Source organism: Magnolia sinica, chromosome 10, assembly GCF_029962835.1.
Source record: "Magnolia sinica isolate HGM2019 chromosome 10, MsV1, whole genome shotgun sequence".
NCBI lineage: Eukaryota > Viridiplantae > Streptophyta > Magnoliopsida > Magnoliales > Magnoliaceae > Magnolia > Magnolia sinica.
In genome coordinates, this window is record NC_080582.1 from 9060741 (window position 1) to 9085378 (window position 24638).

Genomic DNA, 24638 nt, shown 5'->3' on the forward strand with positions numbered 1-24638 from the left:
TTGGATGAACTTTGCATACCTCCATCTCATCTTCAGCATGACAAAATAGGCGCTAAAACACTGCCCTCAACAAAAACTAATCATATTGGTTTTTCTCTATTGAGAAGCAGGCCTAAAACCCTCCTTTTTATAAACTCCCCTTTGATGAAGTGTGTCCAAATATGCACTTTGGGCTGATTTGGACACACCCTCAAAAGGGGTCTTTGATGCCTAAACTGTGTTTTGAGCCAAATCCTAGTTTGTTTGGTGTGTTTGAATGCACTTTCACAAATCTTGTCTCATCCTTCACAAACTAGGGGCCTGAAAGCTAAATTGGTTTTCGTCAAGTCACCGAAAAAGCAAGTGTGAAACTCGTGTAGAAGTGCATCCAGAGAGGCCCTTAGTCCACTGAATCATTTGGAAGTAATAGGGCCAGGTCAATTTTGGAACTACATGAGGATGCCAAAGTAGAAATCTACCAATTCAACAAACAAAAGCTGATGGATTTGAGATGCATGGGCATCCACAAACAACCACTTTAATCAAACATTTGGAGGAATTTTCATGTATTTGATACACATGATACATAATAGATGATGAATCATCTGCATTACTGCAGATTGTCACTCAAGAATTTCAAATCGCAATCTTCATAAATAGCGATTTATTTTTCCTGTTTGATAAAAAATGTACTAGCAGTGATATGTATGGTTCATGATCCCAAGAGTTCAAGAAGATCTGATACCTGGTTCGTATAGTAATCTGGATGAATGTTGTTAGAGGGGTCATGAAGACCAGATAAGGTTGTCACACCTGCAAATCTCCAAAATTTTGAGAGATATGAGTATCAGTGTATCATTTTTATCAGTGTTTGTATTAAAATGAGGTTTGTCAGGCCCACACGTGTATAGGAGGGATTCCACATGTGGTACATAGCAGAGGTGCAATATCCAAGCCATCCACCAGGTGGGTCTGACCTTGAAGACGTTCTCATTTACATGTGCTTTGAACGAGATTTGCAAAGACACATCCCTATCTACATGTTGCTAATTTTACCTTGAAGCTGTAGCTGTTGGTTTTGGGGAACCTCTTTTTTTTTTGGTATAGAAGAATAATTTTACTCTTGGATCATTAACTCCTTTCCTTTGATTATGAACAGTGTATTTTAATTTTATTTGTGGGAGAGGCGTGGCCCATCCATGGTAAGGCCCATCATAAAAATGGTTTGGATTGTTGCAAATGACCATGTGTCCAACGTAGGGGTGCAACATGGGGTTCCCCTAACCCAAACTTTGCGCGATTTTGGGTTGAGGTTCAGTTGGGAACTTGGGATTGGGTTAAAAAATCCTCAACCCTACCTAGGTTGGGTTGGGTTTGGGTTGAGGCCTTGGGCAACATGAACATGACCTTATATGTTGTACGTATACATATGGGTTGTGACTGATATAAATCATATAAATGTAAATTCATGCAAGTTTGTCTTGCATGACCAACAGACTCATTATTTTTTGTCTAAGCATGTTGACAATGATCCATATTTGATGAATGGCATAGATCCATGACACATATGCCCTCTGTTGGGATCTTTCACGTGTTCCACCCCCTTACATTGTTGGCTCTTGAATGAATATTCACGGGTCGTGACTCACAACTCATGACTCTATTAGAAAGGTTGGAATCATCTAAAACTGTTTTATGTAGTCCACACAGCACCCAAGCTTTGTATAGGCCACCATGTCTTATATGTGATATCTACTCCATGCATTTATTTAATTTTATTTATTTATGAGTGGTAATTATAAACCTTATTTTGCTAGTGTTATTTTGGTCGATATGTGTCACTTAATGTTAATAATGTTATTTGATGGTTGCATGTTCTATTTTATATATTAATTTACTAGATATAGGTGTTAACCCAACCCAAACTGAATTTCAAAAGTAGCCAGTATTCATTACCTTGGGTGAGGTTGGGCCTTGAGCTGTCTCCTTATGAGCTTGGGCTGGGCTCAGGTTGACCCTCAACCTGACCCAACACTGTCCAACCTCTTCATTAAATTATAAGGGGTTGTTTAGCATAGATGGAGAAGTTTGCCAGAATACACATCCTACTGTATTGCCACAGGACACATGGGGACAGTAGCTGCTGGTGATCTATGGTCATGTTCGGTGATCCAAACTGATGTGATTAGATGCATAGATGAAGGTGGCTGCCTCAAAAATTCTTCAAAATGGGAATATCTTAAACTTCTGATCAATGGTCTACAAAAAAATGGTCATGGAGACTTGGAAGGTGTTCATCCTAATCTGGCTGAAAAGGGTGGCCTGCACTGGAGATAAAGTGAAGGTGTTTTCTGTCCGCTCCTTTATCGATGTGGTTTCGGAACCAGCATCTGCTACTGCCTGCTGTCACACAGGTTTTATCTGGAGCTACAGGGTGCCTTTGAAGGTCAATGCATAGTATGGCTTGCAGTCAAGAATAGAATCCTAACTATTGATAATCATAAAAAAGGGTGATGGCTCTCCCTAATGCTTGCCTTCTTTTGTTTGAAGGATGAGGAATCGGTGAATCAGATTTTCATCCATTGCCTGTTCATGAAGTCTGTATGATAACCTTCCTGCTTTCAGCATCCCATATGTTATGCCTAGCTCCTTTGAGGAGCTTCTTTGTTTATGGCACACTAGGGGGAGCCCTCCTGCTAAAGATCAGGAAAAAAAATTGCATTTGGTGTTGCTAGTGGTTCTGTGGTCTGTTTGGCTGGAAAGAAATAATAGATGCTTTAATAACCACAGGGGTTCTGTTCATAGTACCATCAGGAAGTTGTTGATCTGATTGAGGATGGGTCTCTTGAGTTCTGGGGTTTTTGGGTGGTTTTTCCTTCTGGGGGTTTTGGGTAGCTGTGGCCTTTGTATTTTGTGCCAGCTTTGTTTTTCTGTTTCTTGTTTTTTTGTTCATCTCTCTGCCTTTTGGCTGTTTAATAAATTCAATCTTTTAAAAAAATAAAAATAAAGGGTTCTGCAAATGGTCCAAAGAGAAGTAAAATTATCAGAGTTTAAAATATTCCACTTTGGAAGCATCATTATTGGGCATCTCCCATCCGTGGTGAGGTCTATCATGTTAACTGTTTGGATCACTAAACATGACCCTGAATCCAGTGGCTATAGTCTCGATGCATCCATGGAAACACGTCGGAATGCATTCTAGCAAACCTCTGTTTGGGAGGTTGACTAAGCCTAAATGCATGGATGAGGCATCCCAGGTACATGCCTCCTCTGGCGCCAGTGTACATGGGTGTGATATCCAACCGTACCGCAGATGGGTCCCATCCAAAGAATAAGGATAGTCTGCTAGCCAAATGGGCTATAATGTTACAAACAGGTAGACAACGCAGCAAAAAAAAAAAAAAAACCTTTGCCAACCGCTTTCAATCTGTCTATTTGTTTTGTAAGCTGTGGTCACTTGATGGGTGGATTGGCCCATTCTTTTTTATCCAGGCTGTCTAAGGTGTAGGACTCACTAGGTGGATAGCTTGGATCTCATGCTTGTATGCCATATTGGAACATGTGGGGGTGTGGATGGCCGGCATTAGACACATGTGTGGGCTTTAACTAAGGTGTGGGACTCACTAGGTGGATGGCTGGATCTCATGCCAATATGCCATGTTGGCATATGTGGAGTTGTGTAGATGGCTGGATTTAGACACACGTGGACTTAGCAAAACCTCTATAATGTGATATGACATGCATCACATTTCATGGTGTGTGCTTTGCTTAAGCCCACATGCACCTCCAAACAGGCTACATGGTATGTGTGTGGGACATCCAAGTCCAGAACTGGTTCAGGCAGGTCCACTCATTAGCAGGCACACATGGGTCATTGGCAAATCTTTAACATTGTCCGTTGTTGTTGTACACATGTGACTTCAGAAATGAGTTGACTGGCCTGATAGTTGGGCCATTTCATCTACATGACAGTCCACATGACATGTGGCATGGATGCCCCATGCACGTGTGACCACATGGAGAGGGCCTGTGCATGTAATAAAACCATTAGATGGTGTAAAAATTTCCATGGAGTCGAGGAGTGGACCTGAAAGGACGAGAAGGGTTTTGCAACCAGCATTCTGCCCGAATAGAATATCAGTGTCCAATCTATCGCCCACCATGCACATTTTGGATGTATCAATCTGAAATCTGCAGAGCAATGGAAGAACAAATCAGAATATAAATCATTACATCGCATGCTCCAGCATGTGTATTAAGTTATTGACTACTGCAATGCTTATAGGTGATTTTGATACAATGCCTATAAATTCTAATTCATACATTGTTTTGCATGCTTAATGGGCTTGTTTGGTGCTGCAGGCTTTAGTTCATTGGACCGAATGGTTGGACCAGTTTGGGCCACAACCTGCAGTCACGAAAATGGGTCGGGTTACCAGAAGCCCTGACTCAATAAAGATGGTCGATAGGTGTTTGTAGTGTCATTGATGAAATTCAAACCCACAACGTCGACTTTGAAACATCCTAATCACTGTTCCAAATGCATATTAATTGCTATTTCGTTTTTCATTTCAATTAAACTAAAACTAGATAGATTCTCAGGCCAAAGCAGGTCGACAGGAGTCTGGCCAATTCAACTGGTGGTTCCGGTGTCCAGTCTGGATTTTAAAACATTGCCCTAGACCTTAAATCTATTTGCAAATTACCCTTACGGATGCAATAGCTGTGTTAAGGTGCAGAAAAGGGGGTGACCGTGATGGCATGTGGGCTGTGTTTGGACACCATGCATTGATGTACTCAATGCCTTCTTTGTGCAGGCAACTACTCGGTCTTGACCCTCCATGTTATCTATGCCTTGTAGTCAGCAGTTTGTCAGGCAACCTCCATGTGCTGGCCCCCTTTGGGGTGTGCATGTAATAGTTGAGCCAGGGGCTAGTATTGGGTGGGTACCGTGCTGGCATGTGAGTGTTGTCAATGTAAGCCTCTGCCATGGCTGCTTGAAAGTTCTGGTGGGCAGCTTGATCATAGAACTTCCACTAATCTACCATTAAAAAGCAGCCCAAAACAGCTGGGAGAAAGGCTAAGATGATGATGATGTATTGATTCTCCACACCTTTTTAGTAAGAAGTCCATCAGAAAGGTTGATGGTTTTCCAACGACAACAGGTTCTTTTTGAGTTGATCCACATACTGCAGCAACCATGCATCCAGCACCTGAAATTTGGATCCAAAAGTCCAACTTATAATCAAGATTACACTCTTCTAACATATACTTTTAACAAGAACTTTAGTTCATGCATGAAAGTGGACTATTAGGAAAAACCTGGCCACTCCTGCAAATCGGTCATATGACCAACAGCATCCCGATTGGTGGCAATGAAAAGGCATCCTGGATTCTCGCGGATGCATAGAATTGCATACCTGTCAGTTCAAGTCATTGATATTGCTGTCAAACATGAGACAACAAATGAAGGATTATATGAACCTTGGCCGGGTGATTGGATTTGAAGCCCACAGTTTGGTGATCCAGGCCTTGATCTGGAAGGTCCCACTGTGGATGGGCCATGCCCCCAAAATCTCCCAGATTGGAAGATCGTAGCCATTCAATATCTGGGCCTCTCACTGTTACTGTGTCAGTTCCTGTTGCAAGCCACTAACCGAAAGGATTGTCCCAGTGGAGAGTTCTTTTGAGCATCCTCCATACGTAGTGGGGCTCATCTGACCTACAACCTAGATCACCGAACCATTGCCCCCCTTGTACAAACTGAGGAATCCGAGGGTGGGTGTGTGTGTGTGTGTGTGTGTGTGTGTGTGTGTGTGTGTGTGTGTGTTATCCTATAGCTGAGGCTCATATAATTCTCAAAACAATAGCAGTCTATTTTTTTAAAAAAATGTTGAAACAAGCCACAAATTATCTGGATTACTTATCTAGATGTTGGAGCTTTGGAGAAATGAAAAACTAGTGTAAGGAGTGAAAATATGAAAAGGTTTCCACATTTGTGCAAGAAGGTTGAGCTCTAAATTCAGAGATTTGCTAGGCCCACACGTGCGTACCAAAAAGCTCATGTACAAGCAACACACATATGCCAAAATGGCAGATGGGTCTAGGATCCAATCCATCCGTCAGAAAGGCACCAGTATGTTGATGCCCTAGCTCACAAATCAGATTAATCCACTCATTAGGTGGGCCATAGTTTATAAAACAAATGTATGGCTCCGAAAAACTTGGCTGAAGCTAACCAATCCACCTTTCCAATATTGGGGCCCACAAGCTGAGTAGACCAGATTTATTTTTGGGAAAACATGTAGAAGGTTGGACTGACCTACGTGTGGATTGGATCTTGCACCCAAGGTATCCGATAATGGAAATGGTCACCATAACAGCCAGCCCTATGTCCGTTACAATAGGGCCATAACGGTCAAAAAATTTTGAAAGGAAGGAAACGCATCAACCCTGTATCAGCCCATCATGGGCCTCCTTTTGTTTTTTTTTTTTTTTCAGAATGGCACATGACCCAGTATTGCATAATGGGTCGCATTGTTACCGTTGCGTAAGCATTTTTTAATACCATGCTTGAACATGGCACATATGTGGCGTGTACATGAGCTTTATTGCCGGCATGAGTGCATGGGGTGTGTGTGCGTGTGTAAAAAAAAAAAGAAGCTTTATTGCAGGCATGAGTGCACTTAGAAAAGGTCCTAAAGTTCAATATGTATGAGTCATTGAAGCCCTATGAAGTAAATGATTAAATTCAATGTTCTCTTCATCAACAGAAGAATGTTAGTGCCTGTCAATGTTCTCTTCATGAACAGAAGAATGTTAATGCCTGTCAATGTTCTCTTCATCAACAGAAGAATGTTAGTGCCTGTCAATGTTCTCTTCATCAGAGATGCTAGATTCATTGCTGTTTGTTTAATTCACTAAAGCATAGCACTCCCCAATTCTGCCATGAGAGCAAGCCTTTTTTGCTTGTTTGGCAACAGCTAACAAGATCCTAACAGTTGACAATTTGAAGAAGCACCAATGGTCTTTGCCATACGTGTGTTTTATGTGCAAGAATCAATAAGAGAATTTCAACCACCACTTCCCCCATTGTGATGTGGCAAGAGTCTCAGTGGCTTTCTTCGACAGGTGATTTTTGGTCAGGATGTGGGCCTATTTCCATATATGAAAAGTATCGTATCGAAAATGATCCCTTTGGCCCTGTTGATCAGGGAAATGAGACTATGGATTTGATCCATAAACTTGTCAAATTCATGGATTTGCATTTTTCAAAAGCAAAAGTCCACTGTTTGGGAACAACCACGCTACAAATCCATGGATTTGGGAGCATTTATTGCAATGTCAGAGCATTTACTGCAAATTTGGATTTCCCCCAAATCCGTGGATTTGTGGGGGTGTGCATTTGGGAAATCAATGGATTTAACAAATCCCAACAAAAAAACATAAAGGGGATTTTATTTTATTTTTTATAGCAAATACCAACAAAAAACATACAGGGGAAATTTGAAGTCCAAGGATTTCACAAATCCTTGCTTGAAAATCCCTCACCCTAAACAGCCCCTTATGGTATAATGTGGAGCTTGTGGCAGGAGAGTAATAGGGGAAAAAAAATGCAAACAAATTCAGTTTGATTGGAGCAATTAAGAAAGGCATAGCTTGTTAGTGACGGGTTGGGCTATGGCCAGGAAAGAGTTTTCTGGATGCTCATTTGAGGAGACTATGGAGGAATGCAGTGGAGTTGCGGGATAAGTCACGTGGGGATCTTCTTTAGCCAATGGTTTCTGGTTTGTGCTTAGCTGTTATTTGTTGTAGCTCTCGAGGGGCCAATGTCTCCTTTTCAGTGACGAGAGGGTCACTGGAGGACTGGCTAGCCTGTTTTCTCTGTGTATCTTTATCATCTTTAATGAAGTTTTGTCACAATTCAAAAAAATAAAAATAATAATACTAATAAAAAAAATAATGAGTATACAAAAGGAAAAGGGAAGCTTCGATGGAGGTGTTCATTGGGACAGGGGGAGTCGCAAATTGACATATGATGGCCCTCCTTAGAGAAACCCTTGGCTTTGTGGCATTAACAGTGTTTTAAGGGAAGATAAGGTTGAAAGTCAGATGGCCTTCTCTAGTCTAGCCGATTGGTGTGAAACTAGTGAAGCAAAGCCTTGAGCTTTTCTGTAATAACTTCTGGTTTGTTGGTCATTTAAGGAGTCATTTAAGGAGAATCTAAGAATGTAAAGTCTGGCATCTAACAACCATTCCAAGTAGTGGAAGCTATTTTTTGTGATTGATGAATTTTGAGACATCACTAATGTGATAAGCATTTCACCTGTCCTTGTGGGAGGAAAGGCAAACAACATCGGTGACTCCTTGGCCAAAGAGGTTATTAACCATTCAATTTTGTATCAAAATAATACGTAAAGAAGCATCCTAAAAGTAAAAGATAATGATAATTATTAAACATAAAAAATTAGTTACTATGAGCCATGTCCAGGATTAACGGACATGTCTATGTTGATATGGCAGAATTTCCAAGTGTTGTTCTTGTGACATGGCCTGCTTACACTTTTACTACTTTTTCCCCCCTGGCTCACAAAACATCTTTCTAACTACACTGTTTTTATGGCAAGTAACAGGGCCTTGAATCTAAGACCTCACTGTTGAAACACATCTTGTCCACCACTGAGGCATGGGCTTGAAACTGTTATCGTATTTACTAACTGAAGGATCTCTAATTGTACATGGAATTTCTATGAAATAGAAGGCAAAATTTTCTTTCGCTCGAGCTTGGGACTCTTTCCCTCCACATTCCATGCATTCTAACTTCCAAGCAATTTTACTACATTGTTGCAACTTGCATGGGTTGTATTATTCATTGTCGGAAATTAGGAAGACTATACAATTAAACAGAAGCTTTTTTAGAATTTTAACCACAGAGATTAGAAACTCAATCCAGGGCTCAAAAGATCACTATAGCCAATTGGCTCAGTTAAGGGTTAATATGGTTTTCTTTTGAGAATTAATAATTTTATTGAGAAAGCCAAAAAGGCCAGCAAGAGAATAAAGACCGACTACAACAAGCTGGAAGAGCCAGCACCCAAAAAACTCAGGGATCTCACTCCCTGAATACATAAAAGCCCTCCTTTCAACTTCAATGAGACCGAAGATCTGCAAGCGAGGCTAGCCACCATCTCAACAGAAAACTTGATTGAGCAAGCACAACACTCAACTGGGTACTTGGAGAACAAATAAAGCTCAACTACAACCTGGGCTGTTCATAAGTGAAGTCTCAATCATGTACTGGACAGAAGTTCGAAGAGTTCTAGTAATTTGGCACTCAATTTGTCTATTCTTTGTCTTTCTCTTCTTTCTTTTCTTTCCTTTTTGAGTTTTTAACCCTGGTTTCAATCAACAATTTTTGCATTTGGTAGTCCTTTTTCATGATTAAAAGTACAATTAAATAGAAAAGCAGATTGTGCATTCCTCACGTACACAGTTGTGTCTGGCTTCCAAAAACCATACATGTGGCCATTCATGTACAAGGTCCACACAGATCGGTCTTGCAGTGTATGCAATAGCTAAAAATCAACACTGACCAAGAGTTCTTAACCCTCTGAACAAAAGAGCTTCCCCACTGAATGTGGGTCATTTCTTATTCTTACCTAGTTTTCTGTCTTTTATTGCCCATTTGTAGGGTTACTGATTGGATGTCTAGGACCATCCAATCAATGTGATTTTTTATGGTCACATTCCAGATTTCATCCGCATGTGCTGCATTTACGGTTTTTCGACATCTACCATGAAAGTTGGGTCCACTGAAATAAGGAGATGATTCATGTTTTTTGTTCACCAATAGCGAAGCACCTGATCTCTACTAATTTCTAGGCAGACAATGAAAACAGTGAAGGATGAGTGCCTCACTGGAGCTTATAATAGTTGATATACTGGTCAAGTCCAACCACAACTGCTCCAACCTGGCAAGAGGAATTTCAAATGCATTAATTATATGGGTGTTGTAATAGGCTCGAAGACCCTATATCTGGTAAATGCTTCTGGACTATTATCAAGCATATAATTTGCAGAAGTGGAAAGTAAAAAAATGAAAGAAGAATGGGGCATTATGATGTTACATTACACTCTTATCATGTTCAAATAGGAAGTTTGGCTTCAGATGTACCCTTTTGTCACGATCTTCCTGCAGAAAGATCCATTATGCAGATGCAATCCTTCATAATAATAAAAGAGAAAAATCTGATGCAATCTTTCATAATAATAAAAGAGAAAAATCTGCAGAATTTGCTACTAATTACTTTCACGTATATGGGGCTCAAATTAAATCATCGTACAACATTAGCTTGTGGCATTTGGAACTCATGAAGGAGTGTTGGATTAGTAATGGAAATAACATGTATATTGAATAACATAATGATCATTTTCAACAACTTGAAAACAGTAATTTCTCACATGGTATTTGTGTCAGATAATATCACAGCAGAGAGATGGTGAAAGCATCACTCAATCATAAAGGTCTCAGGTGGTGTTCTATGCCATAGATTTAATAGTCTATGAAAACAATGAAGACTTACTGGACCACCGAGACCTGTAAAACCAGCAAGCTCCAGTTCTTCCAATATTCCCTCCTCGCCTATAACGTATACCTGCAGAGGGACAGAAGCTATTTTTGATGATGTTCACTTTCCAATTACCTGGGAAGGTGGTAAACATCTTTTTCATAAGTATATAATGCATAAGGAATGCAACACAGAATGAAATGCTCCTGTTGTTCAAATGTTCCACAATGCAATTCAACTGCAAGAAACGTTATGAAATAACAAAGAATAGATAGTGATCTACAGAAGTAATGGAAATAACCCTACTTCTATATTCGCAACACTTCAGCCGTAGCATTCATAGGCAATGAACCCAACAATCTTCACTTGCAGTATACAGATGTTTCAGAACATCATCAACTTTATGTAGATCTGATGCAAGATCAGAAATTATTTTTTATTTTTTTATTGTTATTATTATTTTTACTTTCATTTTGTACATCAGAAAATAGTTTTGCAACATATCATCATTGCCATCTAGGCCTTATCGTAGCCAATTGGGGTTGGCTACATGAATCCTTTTCTGCCATTCCACTCTCTCAAGGGTCATAACTTCAGCCAGACCACAGGTCATCAAAGCTTACTACCTCCATCCACGTCTTTTTGGGCCTTCCCCCTGCCTTTTAGAGCCTTCAACCTGTACCAACTCACTCCTAACCTGTGCAGCTCTTGGTCTCTGTTGCCCATGACCAAACCATCTAAAACTACTTAACACTCATTGTTACCTATTGGTGCTACTCCTAAATTCCTCGAATGCATTCATTTTTAATTCTATCATTCCTTGTCTTGATACTCATCCATCTTAACATCCTCATTTCAACTAATGGACATGTTATTCCTTAACTGCCAAACATTCTGTCCATTACGCATGGACCAAACTGAATTTCTGATCCATTCATCTCATGTTTTAGTCCAGAATGGCGCAGAACCCTTGCCTACTTCTCACAGCAACTGGATACAAATAAAATAAAAATAAAAAACAAAACCATGGATGGGACCCTTTTTATGAATAGGTTAACAGTTATTTGGATTATGGGCTAATTCAATAATTCCCTGTCACTTAATGTGATACACAAATTTAACAAGGAACATGATCCAGTCGAACTTGCCTATGAAAATGTATCATTCTAGTGGAGATAGAGCCATATAAATTGCTCCCACTGCATCTGGTTGTATGCTCAATGAGGGAGTACAGCAAGGATGAAGGCTGTCCATAAGACCATGATATACCAAATGCGAGTAATGCGGATCCAGGCAAAGATCGGTGGTAAGTAACTGGAGCCTAGAGGTAGTTATAAGAACTTGTACAGAAAAAAATCAGTCGTTTATGTGCAGAGAATCAGAGCTCAGATGTATGGGCGGTAATCAGAGCAAGAAGATATTAACTTTACTTTTCCAACAACACTGATTTTGGTTAGATTTTAAGCAACAGTGCATATTTAGAATATCACAAGAACCACATTAGATAAAGAGTTACAACTAAATCAACATTTAAGAGAACAAGTAAAGGCCTTCTGGCATGGAACCAAACAAGAAAAGCAGAAGGCTCAAGGAAGTCATAAAAAAACTAAACCTTTTTCTCTTGGGGGAAGTCAATGGATTTCAAATACATGGCTGCAGCAAAGGATGAGCAGAAAATCTCTTCCTGCACAAATAATGCAAACAAGGAATGTCTGTATTGGAATCCTGAACTACTATAGAAAAAGAGACATCTAGAACACATGAGATCCAAAAATTACCTCACTAACTGTGACTCCAAGCATTTGGAACTTTTTTGCATAACTCTTCCTTGATTTTGTTGAGTTATTAGTAACAAAAACCAGCTTTTTCCCCTGACAAAGCAGAAATAAGCCTTTAAGTCCTAAGGATGGATACGGTTATGATAAAATCGAAATAACTCCGTCATACACAAATATTCACTCACAACAGAAAAAAAAAAAAAAGCAGTAGAGCTTTGTTCCCCTGTAGAATGATTAATTTAATACCTTACCATGAATAAAAGGGCACAAATGTTGATCACATTTTTCTATCCAACCTCAAAAAATATTGCTTCATCATCTCACGGAAAAATATTTTAAGTACTGCTCAAAATTACAGTTGTTTTTTTAATTGAATGACAAAAAGACTATAGTACTGTTACCATAATTACTCTTGGAATATTCAACAAACCAAATATATATATATATATATATATATATATATATATATATATATATATATATATATATATATATAATACTTTTTTAAATAAAACCATTTTCCATAACAGCATCCAAACACTGGATAGCTCCCTCGGCCACCGACATCCATGTTTTAAGCAGAGCTTTCCACACATTAAATAAACTAAATTCACATAAAAATTCAAATAAATGAAAATGAAATTTCAAAAAATGGCGAAAAATTTAAATTTTGCGTACTCTTGATCGAAGCATCTCTAACGTCTGCGGCACACCTTCGATGAGCTTGTCGCCCTTCCAAATCACGCCTGACAAAAAAGACGAAACAGGAAAGAAGTTTCAAGGAAATGAGATCGGAAGCGAGAATCGAATGGCTGGGATCGATTCGAAAAAATGCTCGGCTAAAATTTGCATTTCTCACCATCGCAATCGAAGAGGAAAGCTTCAACGGAATCGAAGAGAGCTTCGACATTCTGAGCAGAGAGAGGTCGAGAAGAAGAAGCAGCAGAAGCTTCCATTTAGGGTTTCTGGTATTGCAGAAAGACAGGGGTCGCGAATGCAGGAGTTGCTGCAAAGGCAAGCAGTTCGTTATATATTTGATACTCTGGCAGAGTGTGATGGCTGATACTCAGGCACCTAGAAATTACCTAAAATTATACACATTTTATACTAATAAAAATCAAGTCGTCCAAATTATGCGTAAAGTTTAGATTTATCATGGCCCAAAATTTACTCTTTTAAAAGATCAGATTAGTGGATATTTATTGGACGGTTTTAATGAAAAGTATCCAATGGACTTATTCCAACAAACAAGTGTCTACGAATCAAAGGTCAGAATTGTTCAATCAATCTGAACTTGGGAATGTAACTTAAAGAAAATGGTTTCCGTCATTTAAACGGTTTCATTTGAGTTAATATATTCCACGTGTACCGTTTTGTAAGTGCCTGCGTATCAAGCATCAGACGCAGCCAGAGTATCCAATAAGTTCCCCGTTATATTCAGGTATTGGTATGGAAGATGACGAGAATGCCATCCCTTTTCCATCAGAACTACTGAAATACCGCGAGCTCTACGAGTTAGGTTTAGGAGATTCGCGGAGGAGAGATGAAGAGGTGATTCGCGGGACAAGTGCCAGCATGGCGTATGGATGAGGGATCCGGTCCATACATCATGTGGAAAGAGCCCTGAAAATGTACCTTCCTATATTGAAAAGGTTCACTATCCAGACTCATCTCTAGTGGGAGGGTGGGTAACACCCTTAAAAGGTATAGGATGAGAAACGGATTGCCTACTGAGTAAATTTTGTAGAGCCTTCTGTGATGTATATGTATTATCCATGCCGTCCATCTGTTTTTTCATATCATTTTAGGGGATTTGCCCAAATTTTAAGTATATCCAAAGCTCAAGTGGACCACACCACAGAATAATGTGTTTGTTGATCAATGATATCCACCGTTGGTGTGGGGAAGACGTGGGAGGTGGGCCAGCACATAGGCGGACGCGGGTTTCCTGCGAAAGCCTTTCGCAGGAAGTTCCTGCGCAAGGATGCTGCGTGGGACCCACCGAGATGTTTGTGTAAAATCCACCCCGTCCATTCGTTTTGAGAGATCATTTTAGATCGTGTTACGCAAAAATAGATTTATATAACACTCATGTGGGCCACACGAGAGGAAACATTGGGTATTTAGTGAGAACCGTTGAATCATTATTTTGGCCATAAAAGTTCTATATCAAGCTATATTTTTGCTGTTTTCGCTTCATCACATTCGGAATGACATTATAAACGGTTTGGATAGCGTATAAACATTAATATAGAGTCCAGGAAAGTTTCAACGGTGGGAATTTCTTTTCCCAATTTTCCCTCTGGTGTGACCCACTGAGTTTTGTATCCACCTAATTTTTGGTCCCATAAAATGAGCTCTCAAAACCGATGGACGGAATTAATTTCTATCATACATTGCAGTGGGCCCCACCCAATATACTTGCGCAGGAACTTCCTGCGAAAGGCTTTCGCAGGAAATCCGCGTCCCACATAGGCACTGTAGAACACGGTGGGCCCAGGGCATGTCAAAGGGCTTCCAATGGGGAGCAATGACGGGTCACAGATGTTTTCGACGGTTGAGAGCAGCCACCATGCAGTGCCGACGTAGACTGTGGACGCCACCACCGTACCCGCCAGCTGAGCGTGTGAACAAGGGAAACGGATTGGCTACTCCCCCTGACACCAGCCCCGTGGCTGATCGTCCGTGCTCTGTGGGCCCCACCATGATGTATGTGTTTCATCCATTCCGTTCATCAATTTTTAAAGATCATTTTAGTGCTTGATACTAAAAATGAGAGGTATATAAATCTTAGGTGGATCACACCACATGAAAACAATAGTGATTGGATATCCACCATTAAAATCCTTCTAAGGCCCACTGTACTGTTTATTTGACATCCAATCTGTTGATTAGGTCATACAGGCCCAGGTGAAGGGAAAAATAAAAATCATCTTGACTCAAAACTTTTATGGCCCCCAAAATGTTTTTAATGGTCGAGGCTCATTCATCACTATTTCCTGTAATGTGGTCCAATAGAGATTTTGATATACCTCATTTTTGGTCTCATATTGTAAAGTGATCTGTAAAAATATATTGACGGCATGGATGAAACACATACATCATGGTGGGCCCCACAGAGCACCTACCAGCAGCCATTGGCTGCTGTCAGGGGGAGTAGCCAATCCGTTTCCGTGAACAAACGGGCGCGGATTAGCTACTGACAGGTTGAGTAGCGAGACTCGCTAGTGAAGTGATGTCACCATGTTCCGTGGGTCCCACCATGATGTATGTTTTGTATCCACGCCGTCCATATACTTGGAGAGATCATTTTAGGGCAATATGCAAAGAATGAGTTAAATCCAAAGCTCCAGTGGACCCCATCACAGAAAACAGTGGGGACAGTGACACCCACCATTAAAAACTTCTATAGGCCGCAAAAGTTTTAAATCAAGCTGATATTTGTGTTTTCCCATATGTCATGTCTTTTTTTAACTTTTGAACAGGTTAGATTTCAAATAAACAATACGGTGGGCCTTAGGATAGTTTCAACGGTGGGAATCACTCTCCCCACTGTTTTCTGTAGTGGGGTCCATTACAGATTTTTATCTTACTCATTCTTTGGCTCATGCCATAAAATGATATCTCAAAATATATGTACGGTGTGGATACAACACATACATCATAGCGGGTTCCACAGAATTTGGTGACGTCACTTCAGTAGCCTAATCGCTACTCAATCTGTCAGTATCTAATCCGCGACTGTGAACAAACACAAGAGAATGTGTTAGACTCGACTCGCCCAAGCCGGAGACGGAGTTTAATGTATCAGCCCGAGTCAGGGGTGACTCATGAGGTAACTCATGGTACCCAGCCGGTTTGCGTAGTACCTAATCTCAACCGGCTCTGATGAGTCGCATCTTAAAACCATATGTTTCAGTTGTGAAATGTCTACACCCTTTTGTTGGTTGCACTCTTTGTTTTAATTATGACAGGGGCTCAATCCAGGTCGATTAACTTTGACCCTAAGCGTTAAAATAAGTACATATATCTAACATGAACTTAGATAATTAAAATTTAAAAAGACCGGTTACTTACTCAGCCACTTATAAAAGTGTGGGTGAGGTTTCTCATTCATTTTCAACAGACCATGCATCTATTTTGGCCATCCGCTCATGATATGGCCCGCTTGATGAGTAGATCAGCCTGATTTTCGCCCCATCTCATCTTCATGGTGTGGCCTACTTTTTGAATGGGGTGGATGTGCAGCACAAGCGACATTTTGGAAGGAAAGATGGGTGTTTGTGAAAGTTTCACAAGCAATGATTTATTTATTTATTTATTTATTTATTTATTTTTACACACCCCCACGCACTCACGCTAGTGGAATTTTACCACGGTACTCGAACCCTTGACCGTGACCGGGAGTTGAAACTCCTGAGAATCTACCACCTGAGCAGGAGTAAGGACCCAGCAATGATTCTACTATTAAGCGTGATTAGGGTTTAGATGTATACCATCCACGTCCAGGGGTTACAGTGATGCATACATGAAATCCAGTCCCATCATTGGATGGGTAATCTGGTGATTCAGGCCAATCAGTGATTCAAGTGGGTCACACCAATCGATTTCACCCTTGATTTTTTCAAGGCCAATTTTGTTAGTTATATGAAATCCACTCCAACATTAGATGCCACACAAATATTTAGACTTGAATTTCAAAAATTAGGCAGGCTCGTTATTAATGTTAGCCACACCATAGAGAAAAAGTTTAGACTGTCCTGATTGTCTTATACATTGTTTCAAACAATGTAGTCTACTAAATCACAAATGAGACTGGTTTCTGGCCATTAAAGCAAATGCTGATAGAAGTGGATTTTAAATAGAAGTAGATTTTACATAAATATCATAATGGGCCTATATACGCTGCTGACCTCTTATAGATTCAGCCGAGAGAGGAGACAACAAATGTTAAGTGCTTCAGTACAGTGAACTTGGAACTTAATAAAATGAAAGGCAAAAGTCTTAAATGCTCTGATCCAACTGTTGAATTTGTGCCACAATAAATATGGGCTGACTTGTGATTTAGGTGGGCCACGATCAAAGTAAATAATTGAAGGGGAAACATTCATTCTTAATTTTTACAAGGCTCATTATGATGATTATATGAAATTCACTCCAATTATCAATCAACAGTTACCACACACAAATTTCATTGTTGATCCAACCGCCAAAGGAAACAGTTTCAAGAGAAATGTCCACCTTTGATTTTTGCAAGGGTCACTATAATGATTATATGAAATCAAATGCAACCATTGGATACCACACAAAATCTTAGACTTGGCTACCAAAAAAGAGGCCCATCTGTGATTGAGATGGGCCACACTAAGGAAAATTATTTGGAGGGTCTGGGTTGGCCCCTTCCACCGTTTATAATTGTGTGGTCACATAAAACCCGTATGGGGCTGATTTTTGGTCCATAAATCTAATGCTGGGCAAAGAACTTGGTGGTTGCAGTGGATTCCGCATAAACATCGCAATGTGGCTCACCTATACGGCTGACCCCTCATCAAAACCCTGCCAGAGTTCCCATTCCGGTTTTCCTTTCAAAAGGTATCGCATGGTTGATATATCCGTTGGATACAATTAGTCTGAGTTCGAATCCTCAATTTTAGATGATTTGGAATGTGTTTTATTGCCAAACACAAAAGTAGCTTGTGCATTTCAAATGATCTTAAATACATTTAAATCCATGGTTCTAAACGAGCCGTTATTGAATCAAATGAGATAAATATGGGGGTGTGGGTGTAAAAAAACAAGAGGCCCTGCAAATGACATTTTTACTGAAATTTATTATGCGTTTTACCAGCAACAATTTATTACAGGAGAATTTTTTTTTTTTTTTTTTTTTTTTTTTTAAAAAAAAAAAAAAAAAAGAAGAAAAAAAAAAAACGAAAAAGATTCCACTGGTAAACCACAGTAGCTAACTTCACCACCGAAGACAATGGATTAGTTACGTGGATTTTGGGTGGTTCGATTGTAACATTCGGGGAAACGTGGGCAACATCGACACTACAGTCACATATACTCCTCTTTTGTGCCGATGTTGTTACTTGTTATTATAAAAAACATCAATATTACAATAATCTTATAGATTATAAAGATGGTCATGATGATGCTACTGTGAATTAGGTGGTGTGGATCTTGAAGTGGACAATGGTACACTTTCCATTTCCCTTTATATAGGGAAAATGAACGACGCATCTCATGTATTTAGTGTGGGAGTATCTTTGGGTTTCATGCATTTGTTGTGGATATTCGGAAGACCGGCGCAGATAATTTTAGAAGGTTTGATTGCAACATTCGAGGAAACGTGAGCAGCACTACCACCGCGGTCACATATACTCCTCCTTTGTGCCCATGTTGTTACTGGTTATGAGCAAAAACATCAATATTACAATAATCTTATAGATTATAGACCAGATGACTATGATGATGCGACTGTGAATTGGGTGGTGTAGATCTTGAAGTATACGATGGTACACTTTCCATTTCCCTTTACATAGGGAAAATGAGCAATGCATCTCATGTATTTGGTGTGAGAGTACATTTGGGTTTTAATGCATCTCATGTTGTGGTCGTCTAGAAGACTGGCAAAGATAATTTTATAAGGTTCGATTGCAACATTCGGGGAAACATGGCAGCACTGCCACCGCGGTCACATATACTCTTTTACACCCATGATGTTACTTGTGATGAGCAAAAACATCAATATTATAATAATCTTATTGATTATAAACCAGATGGCCATGATGATGCGACTGTGAATTAGGTGGTGTCACGCCCCGAACTCGGAAACCGGGCTCACAAAATTCCCGATTGCCGAATCCGGCGCCGACAGCCTTCATAGAACCCCATTCTCGGATCCCGGCACCCATTCACCAGGTTCCGATCCTGGGATACTACAAGGAGGGTTTCAATCATTAGTCTGATTCATAATGAGCATAACAAAAGCATAACCCACAAACAATAAGCACAAGAACACCACCACAAAATCCACTATGATCAAAAACTTTTTAGTACAATGCGACTGAAAGGGGAAAATACAATGTAATAAAAGAAACAAAACTCCAGAAACTCGGCTGCCCGCTCCAACTACAGCGAGACTATGGCTGCGACTGCGTCCTGGCGTCACCTGCACGCATCAATCGTGCATAAGCTTATGGAAAGCTTAGAGGGTGGTGTAAGTGTGTGCGCAATATAAACATGCTCAAAATGCAAGGTCAGAGTGATGCGGAATCATGGTGATGAGCACATGAATGCAATCAGCCGTACCAAGGCTATGCGGTGCAAGATATGAATGCTATCGGCCATACACAGCCATGCGATGCGAGATGCAACTCAAGCATGCCAATCCTCATCATGTATCAGTATAGTTCTCATTCTGGATAATCACCGGGGTTCAATACACTCCAAATGGCACTGTCGCTCTCATAGCCGCACAGTCCAAGTGAGCGTAAGAAACCTCACTATCCGCCTGGCCAATAGTCTGCCAATACCTATCCGGCACGTCGATAGCGGACCTATTCGCGAGCTGGTCAAACTCAGCCTAGTATTGCCCCCTACCCTCGGGCGAGTAAGGCCACACTCCTTTCCAACCGACCACGACACAGTGGGAGACGCGGCCTCCTGGTATTCGGCCCTCATGCGCTCATATACCCACCCGGTCTCGACGTTGGAGTCATCCTCTGGTACTATCGGGTTTAGGAATTTTCACCCAGGGACGTCTATGGCGCCCGTATGCTAGAACCAAATATTTCCGGTTTCCAATCCTGCCATCCACAATGTGTCTGTGGAGGCTATGGCCCTGATGTGGCTAGGGCATACAGTAATTACAATCACACAAATGCAAGTGCATGAATCACACTCTCAGTCATGCAACAACCCTGTATATACCATGCACTTATATGAGGCAACTCTGCCTATCAGGGAGCCCATAAACAGTCTATCCAAAGGTATATGCTATGATCGGTCACTCCTCACATCAGGCATACATATGGTGCGAATGATCATGAATTATGGATCTATACTAAACATATATAAAGAGATGGGCTCTAGGTATAATGGAGATAGCCCTAGACAGCCTACTTACCACAATTATGGGCCTATCAGTGGGCCTTAGGGAGAGTTATAATGCGGACATTTAACCAACATTATCCATTCAATGTGGACATCAAACCAACATTGCTCCCAAGGGATGGCCCTCCATGAATTACACATTGTAATGGGCCTTTTGTACATCTAATTGGGCCTTGACCCAAAGACCCAAATACATCAAATGGGCTACATGACATGAGCCTCATATCTATCTCAAGGTGGGCCTCAACAAGGACCACTAATACATGAAAATGGGCCTCCACAATGGGCCTTAAATTATCTCCAAAACAGTTGGACAGTTGGATGAAACACATACATTATGATGGAGCCCACACTAATAGAGGGTGTGGTTTACAATACTTACATAAGTGGGGCCACCAAAATGCTCATTTTTCACCGAGCCTAAGGCCCAATGTAATGTTTATTTTCCACCCAACTTAGGGCCCAACAAAATGTTTATTTTCTACCCAACTATTCATAGGGTCATGTGGACCAGGTTAGAGGCCACTGTATATATATATTTATCATCCAATCTATCCACAAGGTCACGTGGGCCTGGATAGGGCCCACTGTGCTATTCATTTGACACCCAAACTATTCATAAGGTGATATGGGCCTGGATAGGGCCCACTGTAATATTTATTTCCCATACAACCTGTTAATGAGGTTGTGTGGGCCAAGGGCCCATTGAAATGTTTATTATTATTATTATTATTATTATTATTATTATTATTATTATTATTATTTTATCTCCTGTTGTTCACGGGGCCATGCAGCCAAGGAGGGGCCCACCGCAATGCTTATTTGCCAATCCGCGTGTGCAGGGAGCCCACTGTGAAGGTCGTTGACGTCCAACCTGTTTATAAGGTCACCATGACCCGGGGTGGATGTGGGGCCCACCGAAATGTGGTTCACAAATCCAGCCCATTCATTGTGTGAGTCCCACCTGACTGACCGTTCAGACCAACTTTCAGCTTCATCCAAACTTCGGGTGGTCCCCACCAAGTGTTTTTATACATTTAGATATGTTTTCACATAGTTTTAGATGGTGTGGCCTGCCTGAGTTCCGTTTACAGCTGATTTTTGGGGTGGACGGCTGGTCCATGGGGACCCACCTAGTACAGTGTTTTGATGTCCGAAACGCATCACGTGGGGCCCATAGCTGGGGCCGTGAGCCCCAGCCCGGTCGCCCGTCCGTCACCCGCTGGCAGGGCCTGCTGCACGCGCTGATAGCAGCAGCAGCTGCTGTAAGTGTTTCTCTCTCTTTTTTTTTTTTTTTGAAAATCAATTTTTCGACGGTTTTCCTGGGGTAGGGCCCTTATCAGATCGATCCGATCCTGCCACTGGTCCCTGTAGGTTGATTCAATCCCATAGAGTCCAATATTGGGATATTTCAGACATACAAGAGCATCAGGGAGGTATTTTAATGGTAATACCGATATTTCCTTTGGTATGGCCCGCTTGGTTATCAGATTAGTTCAAATTTGTGGTTCAACGGCTGAAATGAATTGGGTAACGGAATAGACGACTTAGATTATATATATACATCCAGGTGGGGCCTGCATGAGTGGCCCACCATTTGGCTAGCTCATTAGTACCTCCCATGCCATTTTACACTACCCTGCTTGCCAACGTCCAGCGTCCAGGGACGCTGGACGGCATGCATGAACACATTATCATGGTGGGTCCCACGTGGACGTGGCCCACCATCATATATGTATATACATATACATATAATATATATATATATACATACATAATATATATTATATTATATATATATATTATATACATATTATATAAAATAAAACACGTATAGAATGCCTTGGGCCCATCCAAACAGTGGATGGTGTGGATCATCACCTGTAATAGAGCGGGCCACACCGTCTGATGTAGATGGACGGGGTAGATGTAACACATATTGGTGGGATCCACACCATTACAAGGAGAGAGAAAGAGAGAGATAAAGGGAGACATACGGTGAGATAGAGGAACCCCGCCACTATGGGCCCTCTTGATTAGATCACATACATCCAAATGGGTTCCACCAACAAGTGGGCCCTAAAGTTTAAAATAATGGCAAATCACCCACCTTATCTTCCTTCTCCTTGCTCCCTTGGACTCCTTAGCTCCTTACCTTCACTTTTAATAGAGGTTGATGAAAGATGAATGGTTGAGATTGGAGATGAGAGGGTGTAGATGGAAGATGGAAGGTGGACCACACTTGAGAGGGAGATGGGAGCTTGGACGTATGAGGCTTGGGGTTGAGTTGCTTGGAGATTTGAGAAATGAGAGAGAGAGAGAGAGAGGAGATATGGACGGGTGAGGTGTGATGGGTGATGGTTTGGGTTGAAAAGTTGAAAAAGGGGTATGGTGGATGTTGAAAATGGGAAAAAGAGGAGTGGTGAGTGGAAAGAGGGTAGATTTTTTTGAAAAAAAAGGGGATGTGTTGATGTACTTGATGTAAGGTTGCATTTATGGTTGATTAATGGGACCAATTGTGTAGAGATTCCCTCGAAATCCGCAACGCGCGGTGTTTCTTCGGAATAAACGCTGATCGGCATCTTCTTACCTGGGTATCAGTTCGGTGCGCAAGTCACGGCGTTGGAACCGCGGCGACGACGCGGTCGCTATGATACAACTTTCGGATCAAGCCGACGTCGGTGCGCGAGACCTGGCTTAGGATCGTGCGCAAATACCGAATACGGTGCGAAGGTTGCCGGAATTTGACCGGAAGGACTGCGGAAGCTAACGGAATGGTACGGATTAGAACACGGGTCTTACAGGTGGTGTGGATCTTGAAGTGAACAATGGTAAACTTTTCATTTCCCTTTATATAGGGAAAATGATCGACGAATCTTATGGATTTGGTGTGGGAATATATTTGGGTTTCATGCATTTGCTGTAACCGTCCTGAAGACCGATGCAGATAATTTCAGAAGGTTCGATTGCAACATTTGGGGAAACATGGGTAGCACTACCACCACGGTCGCATATACTTCTCCTTTGAGCCTATGCTGTTACTTGCTATGAGCAAAAACATCAATATTATAATAATCTAATAGGTTATAGACCAGATGACCATGACGATGCGACTGTGAATTGGGTGGTGTGGATTTTGAAGTGGACGATGATACACTTTCCATTTCCCTTTATATATAGAAAATAAGAGACATATCTCATGTATTTGGTGTGGGAGTATCTTTGGGTTTCATACATTTGTTGTGTACGTCTGGAAGACCGGCACAGATAATTTTATAAGGTTCGATTGCAACATTCGGAGAAACATGGACAGCACTGCCACCGCGTTCGCATATACTCCTCCTTTGCGCCTATGCTATTATTTGTTATAAGAAAAAACTTTAATATTACAATAATCTAATAGATTATAAAAGGAAATGGAAAGTGTACCACCATACACTTCAAGATCCACACCACCCAATTTACAGTTGCATCATCATGGCCATCTGATCTATAATCTATAAGATTATTATAATATTGTTGTTTTTGATCATATCAAGTAACAACATGTGTGCAAAGGAGGAGTATATGCGACCGCGGTGGCAGTGTTGCCCACCTTTCCCCAAATGTTGCAATCGAACCTTCTAAAATTATCTAGGCCAGTCTTCCGGATGTCCACAACAAATGCATGAAATCTAAAGATACTCCCACAAGAAATACATAAGGTGCGTCGCTTATTTTCCCTATATAAAAGGAAGTGGAAAGTATGCCATCGTCCACTTCAATATCCACACCACCCAATTCACAATCGCACCATAATGGTCAATTGTTCTATAATCTATAAGATTATTGTAATATTGATTTTTTTGCTCATGGCAAGTAACAGCATGGGTGCAAAGGACGAATATATGCGATCGTAGTTGCAGTGCTGCCCACGTTTCCCCGAATGTTGCAATTGAACCTTTTAAATTTATCTGCGTCAGTCTTCCAGACGTCTACAGCAAATGCATGAAACCTAAAGATACTCCCATATCAAATACATGAAATGCGTCGCTCATTTTCCCTATATAAGGGTAAATGGAAAGTAGACCATCGTGCACTTCAAGATCCACACCACCCAATTCATAGTCGCATCATCATGGCCATCTGATGTAGAGTGGGTCGCGGACAGTTACATGGCCAAGATGGATCAGAAAAGGCCCAGTCGACGACAGAA

The 24638-nt window shown here is 40.9% G+C and overlaps 1 protein-coding gene across 4 annotated transcripts in view; it reads right to left on the reverse strand.

The window, feature by feature from the left end:
• LOC131257930 (phosphoglycolate phosphatase 2-like) overlaps positions 1-13360 on the reverse strand; it is a 47391-nt gene extending 34031 nt beyond the window's left edge. The window contains exons 1-11 of one of the 4 annotated variants that reach the window (XM_058258898.1): positions 13185-13347; positions 13004-13071; positions 12326-12418; positions 12160-12231; positions 10563-10634; positions 10112-10171; positions 9898-9950; positions 5302-5399; positions 5093-5192; positions 4067-4170; positions 483-792 (exon numbers count right to left, since the gene is read on the reverse strand). In XM_058258898.1, coding sequence (XP_058114881.1) covers positions 692-792; positions 4067-4170; positions 5093-5192; positions 5302-5399; positions 9898-9950; positions 10112-10171; positions 10563-10634; positions 12160-12231; positions 12326-12418; positions 13004-13071; positions 13185-13281 — 918 coding nt within the window. In that variant the 5' untranslated portion in view covers positions 13282-13347 and the 3' untranslated portion in view covers positions 483-691. Of the gene's footprint in view, positions 1-482; positions 793-4066; positions 4171-5092; positions 5193-5301; positions 5400-9897; positions 9951-10106; positions 10172-10562; positions 10635-12159; positions 12232-12325; positions 12419-13003; positions 13072-13184 lie in introns of those variants that run through there. The other 3 variants (XM_058258899.1, XM_058258901.1, XM_058258900.1) reach the window with 3 other exon arrangements.
• Positions 13361-24638: the final 11278 nt, after the last annotated feature.